This window comes from Mus musculus, chromosome X, assembly GCF_000001635.26.
Source record: "Mus musculus strain C57BL/6J chromosome X, GRCm38.p6 C57BL/6J".
NCBI lineage: Eukaryota > Metazoa > Chordata > Mammalia > Rodentia > Muridae > Mus > Mus musculus.
Genome location: NC_000086.7, coordinates 150,644,201 through 150,659,760, shown reverse-complemented (window position 1 = coordinate 150,659,760; position 15,560 = coordinate 150,644,201). Strand labels below are relative to the sequence as shown.

At 46.6% G+C, this 15,560-nt stretch overlaps 1 protein-coding gene across 12 annotated transcripts; it reads left to right on the top strand.

The window, feature by feature from the left end:
• Window positions 1–2,177: 2,177 nt before the first annotated feature.
• On the top strand, window positions 2,178–15,051 carry Tro (trophinin). 12 transcript variants are annotated; one of them, XM_011247847.2, is made up of 14 exons: window positions 2,310–2,416; window positions 3,808–3,877; window positions 4,147–5,772; window positions 6,365–6,469; window positions 6,578–6,641; window positions 6,841–6,920; window positions 7,386–7,477; window positions 8,129–8,208; window positions 8,303–8,345; window positions 8,722–8,784; window positions 9,213–9,327; window positions 10,106–10,472; window positions 10,503–14,067; window positions 14,240–14,458. In XM_011247847.2, exons 2-13 carry the CDS (start codon window positions 3,833–3,835, stop codon window positions 14,054–14,056), a joined length of 6,234 nt encoding a protein of 2,077 aa, XP_011246149.1. In that variant the 5' UTR covers window positions 2,310–2,416; window positions 3,808–3,832; the 3' UTR covers window positions 14,057–14,067; window positions 14,240–14,458. The 12 variants fall into 12 exon arrangements, with proteins under 12 accessions (NP_001277699.1, XP_011246149.1, XP_011246150.1 ...); XM_011247848.2 differs by having other exon boundaries at window positions 10,106–11,108; window positions 11,211–14,067; XM_017318573.2 differs by having other exon boundaries at window positions 10,106–11,159; window positions 11,262–14,067.
• The last annotated feature ends 509 nt before the right edge of the window (window positions 15,052–15,560 follow it).

Below are 15,560 nucleotides of genomic sequence, written 5' to 3'. Positions count from 1 at the left end.
TGCACCAGGACATTTGCATTTATATGATAGCTTTCAGCTTAGTATTTTTATGGGACTCTTAACTTTGAGGGCGAGTGGGTCTCTGATTCTTATGCCTCCAATTGGGAGTCTTTTTCTCCTGTTGGGTTGCTGTAGCCAACTTCAATATGATGGGTTTTGTTTCATCTTGTTATATTTTGTTTTGTTGTGTTTGGTTATTGTCTCTTAGAAGCCTGGTTTTTGTTTTGTTTTGTTTTTTTGTTTTTTAATGAGAGACAGAAAGGCATTGGATCTGGAGGGGAAGGAAGGTCAGGAAGAACATAGTAAAGGGAGGAGGAGAAACTATAATTAGGATATATTTTATGAGAAAAAGTTCATTTTCAATAAGAGAACAAAAAAGGAAAAAATAAAGAAATACACTACCTACAGGACAGTATATTTATAGGGTTTCCTTTGATTTTACTTTTAGTTTTCATTCAATCAATCATCCAAATATATTAAGGTAAACTGCTCCTTTTCACCCTTCACAACATTGCTTAGGTGCTGTCAATATTCTGTTCTTTTGCCATTCTTCATCATAAAATGTATAGTTGCAGGATAATTATATAATAAAGTTAGAGCTACTTGTCACAGATTTCATTACATCAAAGATTATTTGTATGCTGTGGTTAATTATTTTTGTATATATTAAGGTTCCCATTTAGTGACATACAGTTCTATGGGTTCTGACGAATATTCTCCTTAGGTTTGTTAAGACTTGTTTTGTGGTCTTACTCAGGATGTGTGCTGGAGAGTACTGCATGTAGATTTGAGAAGAATGTGTATGCTACAGCTGAAATGTTCTGTAGATGTCTGTTAAGTTCATCTGGCTTAATTCAAGTCCGACCTTTCTTTACTGATTTTCTGTCCAGACAATCCCTACACTGTTGGAAAATGGGTATCGAAGTCCTTTACTATTTGTTTGACTGTGCTCTATCCCCCATTCATTATTAACATTATTGCTCCATACATATAGGTGCTTCAGTGTTGGATTCATAGATACTTTTAATTTTTATATGGTCCTTGTGAATTGTCTCTTATTATATAATTCTTTTGTTGTTTGGTTTTCTTTTTTATTTTTAATTAGGTATTTTCCTCATTTACATTTCCAATGCTATCCCAAAAGTATCCCTTGGTTTTCTTGATACAGGACCTCACTATGTAGCCCTGGCCGGCCCCTGAACTCATAAGATCTGCCTGTTTCTGCCTCCCAAGTGCTGGGATTCAACGCCCAGTGTATAATGTCATTCTTTTTTATAATGTCTCATTTTAGCTTTGACTGCCTTTTTTTTCTGACATAATGGTCTCTACTCAGTTTGACATAATTGAATGAAAAAAAGTGAATGCTACAAATTGTTTCTTGCACTGGCGAGTAGTGTGCTACATCACAAGAGAAAGCCTAAGTCCTTGTTCAGAGCATCAGTAAAAGAAGAACATGAGAAAAAAAGATGTGTATGTATATTTGTATGTATATATATGCACATATACATATGATTTTTAATATATCATCTCATCGTAGAAGGCTGTACTTGAACTCAAGACCCTTCAACATCTCCCTCCCAAGTAGTGCTGGAATTATATCAGGGCTTTGTTAAATGCCCGCTCCCATAGTTTCCAAATAATTTTTTTTTTAATTTTAAGGAATCAGTGAAATTATTTTGAAATAAAATAGAAGCATGTAGGGATTTTTTTATTACATTTTTATTTGTAATAAATAAAGTGTGTGTACATGCACATATGTGTTTGTGTGCAATCAGAGCTGTGAAGACAACCTGTGGGAGTAGGTTTTCTACCTCCGCCATGTGGATCCAGGGAATAGGATTCATGTCCGCAGGCTTGGAGTGCTTTTACCGCTGAGCCATCTGACAGGCTCTAATTGATTTTTCTTACATCTACTGTTTAACTATATGTATTTAATTATTTATTACATATTGTTTAAATATATATTATATATATGAATTATTTGAGAGCATCACCTTAATGTTCAGCGCCTCTATCTTAATCTAGTCGTATTTTAGAGGCAGTAATGAATGTGACGTTCTCACAGTATATCACGCCATGTAATTAGTGTTGTCAGGACAGGCGTGGGAGCTCTGAGGTCATTTTCTTCAGGAGAAACTGAAAAATCAAATAGGAACAGGGACACGTATTGGGGAACAGAGAAATGAAATGGAGACTAGGTGTGAATGCTGAACAAGAGGTAGTAAACAGATGCGCCACACTGAGGAGACTGGGAAGCCGTTAGCGGGGAGGGGGTGGGGCGGGCTGGTAGGGACGGAGACCCCCCTCTGGAGGCGGAAAGAGGCAGGACCACTTCCGGCCAGGGGGGCGGGTTACAAGCTCAGACCTGAGGAGAGGCTTGGAGAGAGCAGACGTCCTCTCGGCTCACGAGGGCGAGGTGAGCTGAGGTGGCCAGCTTTAGGAAAGACCCCGTGGGGGCTTCAGAGCCGCGGCTTCGGGGTGACTGGCTTCACACAGCATTAAGGTTTGACAGGAACCTGGCTGGATTCGGGATCTAGCGGTTTCGATGTGGTGGGTTTAGAGGTGCCTGGACCCAATTCTCACTGCGTAAAGGCGGGGGCGGAATCTCCGGGCTACGGGAAAGTCTAGACTCAGTTTGGGGATGGAAAGAAGGGATGCAGACCTGGTTGGGATTTTGGAAAGGAAACATCTAGAACACGTTCTGGCTGTAGCAAAAAGGGAGGAGGGTCGAGTTCAGGAGGGAGGTAAGGGACCCGGATCAAGCTGAAGAAAGGGGGCTGGACCCCGTTATGGGCTACGAAAAGGATGAATCGAATCTGGACTAAGAAAGGAGCGACAGAATCCTCTTTAAACGGCCAGAGGACCAGGCTTGGAAGGGAGAAAGGACGGGCTAGGATCCGGGTAGCACTGCTTTGAAAGAGGGGATGACCTGGTAGGGTTAGGGAGCTGGGAATCATGAAGGGGTTATCCCTGTTGGATTTGAGGGTGGGGTATCAATGTTGCAGAAAGGGCGGGGCGGGGCCCTTGCAGACGTGGACCGGGGGGGGGGGGGGCGAGGGGGGATAGTGTTGGCGAAGGCGACTGCGGCGCGGGTGGGGGGGGAGGGGGCTTGAGGAGGGTGGGAGGTGCGGAGGACTGCGGAACCACAGCCTGAGTGAGTGGCTGATGGTTGGCGCGGGCTGGCGCGGCCGCACAGGAATGGGGGCGGGGGTGGGGTGGGATGGTGGTAGGAGGGGGTGGCGCGAAGAGGCCCTGTGGAGCCTGGGGTGGGGGGACGGGCTGAGAAATGATGTAGGAGGAGGAGGCGGTGGGATCGAGATGTTCTGTAGCTCTGAGAGCGGGGGACATATGTGGACATGAGATGGTTAGAATGGTCCTGTCCACCATAGCGCATGCGTATTGAGGGCCTTGAGGACCAGCTGCATTTGGAAAACCTGTTATCATGCGCGCGTGCGTGTGTGTGTGCACGCGCATATGTGTGTGTGTGTGTGTGGGTGGGTGGGTGGGTGTGGGTGCGCGCGTGTGTGCGTGTCTCTCGCTCTCGTTCTGTGCGCATGCGCACTGTCAGGTTGCGGTGTGGTAGAGGGTATTAAGGTGTAGGTCGTAGAATTAATTTGCCATCTTGGAAGCAAAAGATGCTGCAGCTCAGAGACCACATGTTCTGGGCTTCTAGATAGGCAAACCCAGAAAGATTTGGGGCCTAAAATTAGGCAAATTCTTTCACCCTTCAGATTTAGCAAGACTTCTGATAAATCTTCCCCCTTTCCACCCTCCTATTATCCTCTAACTCAGGCCTATTTCCTTCAGGCTCGGCTATTAGCCTTTCAGAAAGATGGATAGAAGAAATGACCATGGTCATCGGGTGCCCACATTCCAGGTGAGACCTCTCTGCATTCTGTTTGTCGTGCCCTGAATTCATTTACCACTCTGGAGCCTATTATCACTGTGTAGTTCCATAATTCCTTACCTTACCTATCTCAGTCTTCCTTTGCATGGTACAGGGAAGAGGAAACTTATCTATCTCTTGCTCCATCCCCCTTTCCCAAACCCCTTTCAATGAAATTGTTCAGGAGGGGAGGCAACTGTAGAGAGGGGTGATTGTAGGGAGGTGGGGTGGCCCATAGGATTATAATCCTAAGTATGTAGGGCCCTCTGCCTCCCGCTGGGAGCCTAGGGCTTCCTTTCTCTCCAGATGTACAGTCGGAGACCACAGAAAAGGACCCACCAATTGCCAGCCGATCTAAGAAAAACAAGAACAAGAAGAATTCTATTAAGCCTATGGATAAGACCACACCGGCTCCCCCTCCAGTCCCATCTGCCAATGATAATGCTAGCAACAAGCCTAAAGTAACTTTGCAGGCTTTAAACCTACCAATGTTCACCCAGATCAGTCAGGCTTCAGCTACTACTGAGGCACCCAATATCCAGGCTTCAGTTACTTCTCAGACCCAGAAAGCCAAGACAATGAGAGTTACTCCCAAGGTATCCCTAACTGGCAGTGAGGATGCCACTACACAGCTGAAGCCACCATTACAGGCCCTAAACCTACCAGTTACCACACCGACTATCCAGACTCCAGTTGCCAATGAGTCAGCTAATTCCCTGGCCTCAACAGCTGTCAACAAATCCAAGAAAGCTTCTACGGCAAACAATGCTGCCAATAAGACTGTACCTAGTGCTGCTGAGATCTCATTGGCTTCGGCTGCTACCCACACAGTTACTACCCAAGGCCAAGCTGCCAAGGAGACAGGTAGTATCCAGACTATAGCAGCCACTGCCCGAAGCAAGAAAAATTCCAAAGGAAAAAGAACACCTGCTAAGACCACAAATACTGACAATGAATATGTAGAGGCCTCAAATGCCATTGAGGCATCTAGCAGACAGATTGGGGCATCTGGCAGACAGACTGAGGCATCTAACAGACAGATTGAGGCATCTAGCAGACAGACTGAGGCATCTAACAGACAGACTGAGGCATCTAGCAGACAGACTGAAGCATCTAGCAGACAGACTGAAACATCTAACAGACAGATTGGGGCATCTAACAGACAGATCATGGCATCTAACAGACAGATTGGGGCATCTAACAGACAGATTGAGGCATCTAACAGACAGATTGGGGCATCTAACAGACAGACAGAGGTATCTAGCAGACAGATTGAGGCATCTAACAGACAGATTGGGGCATCTAACAGACAAACTGAGGCATCTAACAGACAGATTGGGGCATCTAACAGACAGACTGAGGCATCTAACAGACAGATTGGGGCATCTAACAGACAGACTGATGCATCTAACAGACAGACTGATGCATCTAACAGACAGACTGAGGCATCTAGCAGACAGACAGAGGCATCTAGCAGACAGACAGAGGCATCTAGCAGACAGACTGAGGCATCTAGCAGACAAATTGAGGCATCAGCTGCAGCTGTGAGGCCCAAAAAGCCCAGGGGGAAGAAGGGTAACAATAAAGGCTCAAATTCTGCTTCTGAGCCCTCTGAGGCTCCACCTGCCATTCAAACGGTTACAAACCATGCCCTATCTGTCACTGTACGGATCAGGAGAGGGTCTAGGGCTCGAAAGGCTGCCAATAAGAATCGGGCAACTGAAAGCCAAGCTCAGATCGCTGAACAAGGAGCTCAGGCCTCTGAGGCCAGCATAAGTGCCCTGGAGACTCAGGTTGCTGCTGCTGTCCAGGCCTTGGCAGATGACTATCTGGCTCAGTTGAGTTTAGAACCCACGACCAGAACCCGGGGCAAGAGGAACCGAAAGGTGAGATCTATGAGTTTATCCTTAACTTTGTGCTACTTTCCCATTCCTATCCTAGGTTCATATCCTGTGTTCATAGAAGCTATAGGATATGTTGAAAAGAATGTGATCCATTTTTGTGTCCTCCAGTAGTTTGTAGATTGGTGGGGAAATATATTTGTGTATTTAATCAAGACCTATTTGGGACTCACTTGTATTTACATAGTATTTAACCATGTGCCAGACTTTCGGTCATATACATTTACCTACTTCTTGAAAAGAGCTCTTACTAACTGGGGACTATAAGTCCCAAACACAAAGTCTCAGAATTAAGTGCTCTATCCAACACCTAAGTGATCTATCTAATGCACAACATGCCAAAGAAAAGGGAAAAAAAATCCAGGCTATGTCCTTGTTTAGTTTGTATGCTGGGAGACGACAAATTGTTAGTTAGAAGCCAGTAAAAGAAAAGCCTGGGTATCAGAGTAGCCATTGTTAGGCCTAAGCCCCTCTATAGGGGAGGGTCTAGGCCCTCTAGATTCTAGGGGGACTTTCCAGAAGAAATGGCACTCTTTCACTTGGTAACTCTAGGCATTTTTTCTTTCCATTGACAAAGTCTAAGCATCCCAATGGAGAAGAAAGAACTGGAAATAATTACAGGCGGATCCCATGGGGCAGGCGGCTTCCACCACCCCGAGATGTGGCCATTTTGCAGGAAAGGGTAAGAATCCAATCTGCCAAAGTCCTGTTTTTCCTTCTCTTCATTCTCTGACATTCGTCCAAGTGTTCTGCCACTGGATTGATAGCTTCCTAACTCTTCCTTCTCTAGGCAAATAAGTTGGTGAAATATCTGTTGGTTAAAGACCAGACAAAGATCCCAATCAAGCGCTCAGGTAGCCTTTTTGAGCTCTCTTCATCCCTACTCTCTGTACTGATGGCCTGTGGGTAACCGTTTACATCCATCACCTCCTCTCATACCACCTCAGCTGCCACAGTCATATTTCACCATAGCTTCCTTGACCACACAGGGCTGGGAAGAAGACTGCAGTCATCTGACCTCTGTACGCTTTAGCATCTTCTGTCTCCTTGTAGATATGCTGAAGGATGTCATCCAAGAATATGAGGACTATTTCCCAGAGATCATTGAACGAGCAAGCTACGCTCTGGAGAAGGTGAAGGGGCATCCCTGGGGGATGGGTGTACCAGGGAAGCTTTAAACAGAAGAAAGGTATATGAGCACCCTCCTGGAGGAAAGCAGAGACCTACTACATCCTCATCACTGTGGAGATGAGCACATGGTGGTCTAGGGAGGGGCAGCAACTGACCACACAGCAAGTCAGCGGTGGAAACACAGTTAGTGCTAAATCTGTGCAGCTTAGTCCTGGCTTCTGCCTGCTGCTGGATACACCATCTCATGTGTTGCAGATGCTCACTGATTATAAAGATGTTGTAGATGTCTATCTTATGTTTGTTACAACTTTAATGTGTGCTTGGTACTGAACTATATGTTTTACATGCATTTTCTCTCTCACACAAAACCCTTACTTAGGTATACAACATTCTGCAGAATGTCCAACATGCTAACTGATACGTAAGATATATTTTGAGAACTCACAGACTATTCTTTTACTTGGCAGATGTTTCGAGTCAATCTGAAGGAAATTGATAAGCAAAATAACTTGTATATTCTTATCAGCACTCAGGAGTCATCTGCAGGCATAATGGGAACGTAAGCTGGGAAAGTGCTAGGGTGGGAAGGGGCTTCTGCTTCCACCCATCCATCCCTCTCTCCGTGGCCTATTAGAAGCTCAGGAAAGAAGGACTAAACACCCCTGTCCCCACTCCCACACACGTTGGATCCCTGTGGGTAGTAGTGGTGCTAGACTGAGAGAACCTGGAGTAAGTGGGCATTGCTGCTGTCAAGGTGGCTTTCTCTCCAACAAGTCCCCAGGAAACCAGCCTGTTGTTATTTGTCTCTTCTACCAAGTGCCTGGCCTGGCTATGGAAGGGATCTCAAAGGAGAGAGGGATTTCTGGGGTGGACCATGATGCTTGAGAGCAGGAATGTCACTAGAGTTCCATGGAGAACTCAGGGGAGTTTGGAACTTTGGGAGAGAAAGAAAAGATAACCATTGACTGAGTGTTCATGTGCTTGGGTTGACAGGCATCCTTCCATGTCCTAACCCTATGTAGGAGTAGCATTTTGGTGTGTAGAGAGCTTGGCTCAAGAGGGAATGCATCCTGCTTTAGGTCAGGCTGGGACCATAGAGTAGGCTGAATTCTCTATATCTGAGGAATCTAGGAGAGGGCAGCCTAGCAAGCTGCTTTACAGATGATGGCTCATGAACGTAAACTTGCTTTATGTCCTGTTATTCTTTTAGGACCAAGGACACACCTAAGCTGGGTCTCCTCATGGTGATTCTGAGTGTCATTTTCATGAATGGCAACAAGGCCAGTGAGGGTGAGTGGATGAGCGTGCAGTTGAATAGGTGGCTGTTGCCTGAATTCCAGATGCTCAATTTCTGCCTTTGTCTCCTTCTTGCCTCCTCTTGCAGCTGTCATCTGGGAGGTGCTGCGCAAGTTGGGACTGCACCCTGGGTATGATTGGGCTCTCTCAGCGCTTGCTGTCCGTGTTGTCTTTTGGCAAGAGAGGACGCTCCCAGGATTGCATCAGCCTGGTGGTCTGGTGGAGAATGTATAGGGCGGGGATGGGGGTTTCTTATCTGGCTGTATGACAAAATGATTCTGAACTCTGCTTCTTTTCTCCTTTATGTCTTCTGTCTGTTTTGAGATGGGGTATAAGGTGAACCTTCAGTCATCCCTGACAAAGTGCCATCAGGCCTCCACTGTTTTCTTCTAGTGGCCATATGCTCACTACTCTCTTCACCTGGTTGAGACTGCTATGGACTAGACGTTGGGAAATACATTTGAGTAGTTCTGGACTGTATTCACTGCTTACTTTTTTCTTTGCTAGGGTAAAACATTCACTCTTTGGAGAAGTGAAGAAACTCATCACAGATGAATTTGTGAAGCAGAAGTAAGTAGTGTTCAAGGCTCTGTAGCTCTGAAGTGCTCTGGTTCAAAAGTACTTAGTGCCTTTCTTACATTCAGAAGGGCACTCTGTGTCCTAGACCTGAGTTCTATTGAAAATTCTTGCTGTGAAGCTGTATTGGGACCCTTACAATGGGGTATACTCAGAACAGGGGCTCAAAAAAGGCTAATTAATAGCACACCCACAGGAATCTGGGGTAAGTTTTCATAGGAAACAAAACCTATCTGTGGCATTGTGTCCTGTTGCCAGTAACTACTTTGCATGGAACCATGTATCAGAATGAGTCTGTGTCTAAAGGGCCGTGAAAGAATTTCCCCAGGTTTTTTGTTTAGAGGAGATTGCTTCATCTGAGGTCTAGTGGTTAAATAATAGTTTTGCTTGTTTAGAATCAAGTTTCATTTCCTTTCTCCAAGATATCTGGAATACAAGAGGGTCCCCAACAGCAGACCACCTGAGTATGAATTCTTCTGGGGCCTACGGTCTTACCATGAGACTAGCAAGATGAAAGTCCTGAAATTTGCATGCAAGGTAATAAACTTCCTGAGCTTGGCATGTTAATGGAATGGGATGCTCCTAGCTGAGGCAGGCTGTGTACAGTGATAGACAGGTATGGGACAATGAATGGATTGTATATAAATACATAAAGCCTCATCAATGTTCCATACTGCAAGATATAGATCTTTCATTATCCAGTTATTTTTTTATACATTGTACTAGTCTGTTATAAAATATTAATAACTGGATGGCTTAAGATACATAAATTGTTACATTCAACAGTTCTGGAGATAAAAACCCTAGGTTAAGGTTCAGTACACTCAGTTTCTGCTATTGGCTCTCTCTCTGACTTATAGATGGTAAGTTTTTCTGCATCTTTGCATAGACTAGAGCAATCCTGAGTTCATTTTCATGTCTTGTCCTATAAGGACACTATTTGATCAAAACTTCACCCATTTCACTGAAGTTATATTCATAAAAGGCCCTGTCTGCAATTACAGCCATGATCAGTTATTTAGTATTCAACATAAGAATTCTGGGTTTTCCCAAAACTCAATCTATAACATACTTAGTTTCTTATCATTTTCCATATTACGAACAGGAACATTTGGGCTCTGTGATATCAACTTGTCCAAGGACATAACTTGAGTTCTTAAGCTATCAGAGATGAAGTTTGAAATCTAGACTGACCCATCAGAACACTAGAAATTTTTTATTTATCACTATTAGTTTTGTGTGGATCCCATAATGGATGCTTTACACATAACTGTAAGGGCTCTTTTTCTTGTAATAATTATACTTTCCATTTTAGGTACAGAAGAAAGATCCCAAAGACTGGGCTGCTCAGTACCGCGAGGCAGTTGAGATGGACATTCAGGCTGCAGCTGTGGCTGTGGCTGAGGCTAAGGCCAGGGCTGAGGCAAGAGCCCAAATGGGGATTGGAGAGGAAGCTGTGGCTGGTCCCTGGAATTGGGATGACATGGATATTAACTGCCTAACAAGGGAAGAGTTGGGTGATGATGCGCAGGCCTGGAGCAGATTTTCCTTTGAAATTGAACCCAGAGCCCAAGAAAATGCAGATCCTACCACTAATGTCCTCTTCAACCAAGGAGCTACTACCAGAAATAGCTTTAGTGATGGTGCTGGTATTAGCTTTGGTGGTATAACCAACCCCAGTGGTGGCTTTGGTGGCATATCCAACCCCAGTGGTGGCTTTGGTGGCATATCCAACCCCAGTGGTGGCTTTGGTGGCATATCCAACCCCAGTGGTGGCTTTGGTGGCATATCCAACCCCAGTGGTGGCTTTGGTGGCATATCCAACCCCAGTGGTGGCTTTGGTGGCATATCCAACCCCAGTGGTGGCTTTGGTGGCATATCCAACCCCAGTGGTGGCTTTGGTGGCATATCCAATCCCAGTGGTGGCTTTGGTGGCATATCCAACCCCAGTGGTGGCTTTGGTGGCATATCCAATCCCAGTGGTGGCTTTGGTGGCATATCCAACCCCAGTGGTGGCTTTGGTGGCATATCCAATCCCAGTGGTGGCTTTGGTGGCATATCCAATCCCAGTGGTGGCTTTGGGGGCAGAAATAGCATTACTTTTGGGAGTGTACCCAACACCTCTGCCAACTTCAGCAGTGCACCGAGCATTAGCTTTGGTGACACACCTAACACTAGCACCAGTTTCAGTGGCGGAGCCAACAGTAGCTTCAGTGGCACACCTAGTACTAGTGCCCCTTTCTGTAACACAGCAAGCATTAGCTTTGGTGGTGCACCCAGCACTAGCACCAGCTTTAGCACAGCGAGCATTAGCTTTGGTGGTGCACCCAGCACTAGCACCAGCTTAAGCACAGCAAGCATTAGCTTTGGTGGTGCACCTAGCACTAGCACCAGCTTCAGCACAGCGAGCATTAGCTTTGGTGGTGCACCCAGCACTAGCACCAGCTTAAGCACAGCAAGCATTAGCTTTGGTGGTGCACCCAGCATTAATAGTAGTAGTGGTGGATCCAGCGTTAGCTTTGGTGGTGCTCCTACCACCAGTACCAGTTTCAGTGGTGGACCCTGTATTAGTTTTGGTGGTGCACCTTGTACCACTGCCAGTATTAGTGGTGGAGCCAGCTCTGGCTTTGGAAGCACGCTTTGCAGTACCAACCCTGGCTTTAGTGCACTCAGCACAAACACCAGCTTCGGCAGTGCACCAACTACAAGCACTGTGTTCAGTGGTGCAGTTAGTACCACCACTGGCTTTGGAGGCACACTTAGCACCAGTGTCTGCTTTGGTAGTTCTCCCTACTCTGGCGCTGGCTTTGGAGGCACACTTAGTACCAGTATCTCCTTTGGTGGTTCTCCTAGCACCAATACTGGTTTTGGTGGTACACTCAGCACCAGTGTTTCCTTCGGTGCTTCTTCTAGCACCAGCTCTGACTTTGGTGGCACACTAAGCACTAGTGTCAGCTTTGGTGGCTCTTCTGGTGCCAATGCTGGCTTTGGCGGTACACTCAACAGCAGTACCAGCTTTGGCGGTGCCATCAGCACCAGCACTGGCTTTGGCAGTGCACTCAATAACAGTGCCAACTTTGGTGGTGCCATAAGTACCAGCTTTAGTGGTGTACTCAATAGCAGTGCCAGCTTTGGTGGTGCCATCAACACCAGTGCTGGCTTCGGCAGTACACTCAACAGCAGTGCCAGCTTTGGCAGTGCACTCAGCACCAGTGCCAGCTTTGGTGGTGTACTCAATGGCAGTGCTGGCTTTGGTGGTGCCTTGAACACCAATGCCACCTTTGGTGGTGTACTCAATGGCAGTGCTGGCTTTGGTGGTGCCATGAACACCAATGCCACCTTTGGTGGTGCACTGAATAGTAATGCCGGCTTTGGCGGTGCCATCAGTACGAGTACCAACTTCGGTGGTGCACTGAATAACAGTGCTGGCTTTGGCGGTGCCATGAACACTAGTGCCAGCTTTGGTGGTGCACTGAATAACAGTGCTGGCTTTGGCGGTGCCATCAGTACGAATGCCACCTTTGGTGGTGCACTGAATAACAGTGCTGGCTTTGGTGGTGCCATCAGTACGAATGCCACCTTTGGTGGTGCACTGAATAACAGTGCTGGCTTTGGTGGTGCCATCAGTACGAGTGCCAGCTTCGGTGGTACACTGAATAACAGTGCTAGCTTTGGCGGTGCCATCAACACTAGTGCCAGCTTCGGTGGTGTACTGAATAACAGTGCTGGCTTTGGCGGTGCCATCAACACCAGTGCCAACTTTGGTGGCGCACTGACTAACAGTGCTGGCTTTGGCGGTGCCATCAGTACGAGTGCCAGCTTTGGTGGTGCACTGAATAACAGTGCTGGCTTTGGTGGTGCCATCAGTACGAGTGCCAGCTTTGGTGGTGCACTGAATAACAGTGCTGGCTTTGGCGGTGCCATCAGCACCAATGCCAGCTTTGGTGGAGCAATCAGCAACAGTCCTGACTTTGGTGGTGCATTCAGTACCAGTGTTGGCTTTGGTGGCACACTTAATACCACTGACTTTGGTAGTACCCATAGCAACAGCATTAGCTTTGGCAGTGCTCCCACTACCAGCGTTAGCTTTGGTGGGTCTCATAGCACTAACCTCTGTTTCGGTGGAGCACCCAGCACCAGTCTCTGTTTTGGCAGTGCATCTAACACCAACCTATGCTTTGGAGGCTCTAACAGCACCAACTGCTTTAGTGGTGCTACCAGTGCCAATTTCAATGAGGGGCACAGCATCAGTTTTGGGAATGGGCTAAGTACCAGTGCTGGATTTGGAAATGGGCTGGGCACCAGTGCTGGCTTTGGCAGCAGCCTTGGTACCAGCACTGGCTTTGGTGGAAGCTTAGGCCCCAGTGCTAGCTTCAATGGTGGCCTGGGCACCAGCACTGGCTTTGGCGGTGGACTAGGCACCAGCACGGATTTCAGTGGTGGACTAAATCATAATGCTGACTTCAATGGAGGACTGGGTAACAGTGCTGGCTTCAATGGTGGACTAAACACTAACACTGATTTTGGTGGTGAACTGGGCACTAGCGCTGGCTTTGGTGATGGACTGGGCAGCAGCACCAGCTTTGGTGCAGGACTGGTCACTAGTGATGGCTTTGCTGGTAACCTGGGCACCAATACTGGTTTTGGTGGCACACTTGGCACTGGTGCAGGCTTTAGTGTAAGCCTCAACAATGGCAATGGCTTTGGCAATGGGCCTAATGCCAGCTTCAACAGAGGACTGAATACCATCATTGGCTTTGGCAGTGGTTCCAACACCAGCAATGGCTTTACTGGTGAACCCAACACTGGCTCCAGCTTCAGTAATGGACCCAGTTCTATTGTTGGCTTTAGTGGTGGACCAAGCACTGGTGCTGGCTTCTGCAGTGGACCAAGCACTGGTGGCTTCGGTGGTGGACCAAGTACAGGACCTGGCTTCGGTGGACCAAGTACAGGACCTGGCTTCGGTGGACCAAGCACTGGAGGTGGCTTTGGAGGACCAAATACTGGAGGTGGCTTTGGAGGACCAAGCACTGGAGGTGGCTTTGGAGGACCAAGCACTGGAGGTGGCTTCGGAGGACCAAGCACTGGAGGTGGCTTCGGAGGACCAAGCACTGCAGCTGGCTTTGGTAGTGGACTGAGCACCAGCACTGGCTTTGGTGGTGGACTGAATACCAGTGCTGGATTCAGTGGTGGACCGCCAAGCACCGGTACTGGCTTTGGTGGTGGAGCCTCTAGCCATGGTGGCTGTGGCTTCCCTTACGGCTAGTGAAGATTCAGGTAACTGCAATATTCCTATAGCCAGAATCCATGGGGATAGCTATAATACCTGGGAGATACTAGAGGAAACCCTAAGCTAGGAGGGGCCAAGTGAGAGGATGAAGACAAGAAAGGAAATAGGAGGAAATGGGCCATGTGCTAATGTGTCTGGGTATTCGGCTTTGTTTTTCAGGCTTGTTCCCCCTGTTTACAGATAACGCTAACTGCAACAATACTTCCCATGGAGCCAATGTGCAGCTTTGGAATTGTTGTCCACGCAGCAGCCTGAGCACTATTACCCATCAGCTGAGTGAAACACTGAAAAATCTGCTGTTCCTGCTTTGTGTTTGCTTCCTGTGTTGTTGTCATATTTTGGTATTAGAGTTACATTAAATTTGCCAAAGGAACCTGAGCTTATTCTGTCCTTTAATGTGACTGCATGTGATGTTTTGGGTTCATAGAACAGCTAGGGTTCAACTTAACTTTTTGGGAACCATGGGGCTCCAGCTAAAAGGCAGGCATTTCTCAGAGTCAGAGAGCTCTGGGAAAGTGTTCTCTGGTAGGCCAAGGGATAATAGCTTGAGCAAAGATATGGAAGCGGGAAGCCTAAGGTATAGGGCAAATAGAAAGTAAACTCATATTAATTTTGGGTAGTTGTGTAAGAATATAGGGATAAGAAGGGAAGAAACTAGGAATTGACCTGGGAGCAAGAGGGCATTTTCTTGGGATAGGAAAGAAAACATAGTATGGTGTGTAGGGCCTAGATCAATTGAGAGACTGGGGACTGGTATGGAAGATAAGTATGAGATGGAGCTAGAGAGATGGCTCCGTGGTTAAGAGCACTGACAGCTCTTCCAAAGGTTCTGAGTGGCTCACAACCATCTGTAATGGGATCTGATGCCCTTTTCTGTGTGTCTGAAGACAGCTACAGTGTACTCCTAATAAATAAATAAATAAATAAATAAATAAATAAATAAATAAAGTGTGAGATGGTGGAAAGGGTAACCCTGACTTTGAACAGGATCGGGGGAACTATAGAAGTGGATAAACAAACCTGTTTCAAGCAATGATCTATAACCCTAGTAGGTCCCAGGGTGTAGAAAGTTATGGTTGATTCAAGGCTTGGATATTCCTGAGTGGCTGTGATGAAAGGACTAGGGAACAAAGGCAGCAAGGTTATGAGTCTGTTTATCACAGGGATGCAAGTACCTGACCATTAGTGGTTAGAGGAAGGACACTGCTGAAGAAGTAGGTCCAAGTTGGTGAGGGATGGAAGAACATTGAGAAACTAATGAACTAGGAGACAATGGATGGTTCAAAATGAACATACTGATGAACAAGGACGGATACTGTTCATCACGAAAATTGGACATGAATGTCTATGGTGTGGAGGCATGCTGCTAAGTCTTAAGGCTAATATAGTTTTATGGACTGGGATGAATGGGAAGGTTTCAGTCAATAAGTTAGCCCAGAGAGAGGATGACATAAATGATATCAATCATTTGAAGTTGAGA

What these genes read in the sequence shown, in the direction of transcription:
- Tro (NM_001290770.1), top strand. Translation starts at nt 3,833, where the DNA reads ATGGATAGAAGAAATGACCATGGTCATCGGGTGCCCACATTCCAG. An exon ending in GGGGCAAGAGGAACCGAAAG is followed by an intron (nt 5,773 to 6,364) that starts GTGAGATCTATG and finishes CCATTGACAAAG; the next exon opens with TCTAAGCATCCCAATGGAGA. An exon ending in TCCTGAAATTTGCATGCAAG is followed by an intron (nt 9,328 to 10,105) that starts GTAATAAACTTC and finishes TTTCCATTTTAG; the next exon opens with GTACAGAAGAAAGATCCCAA.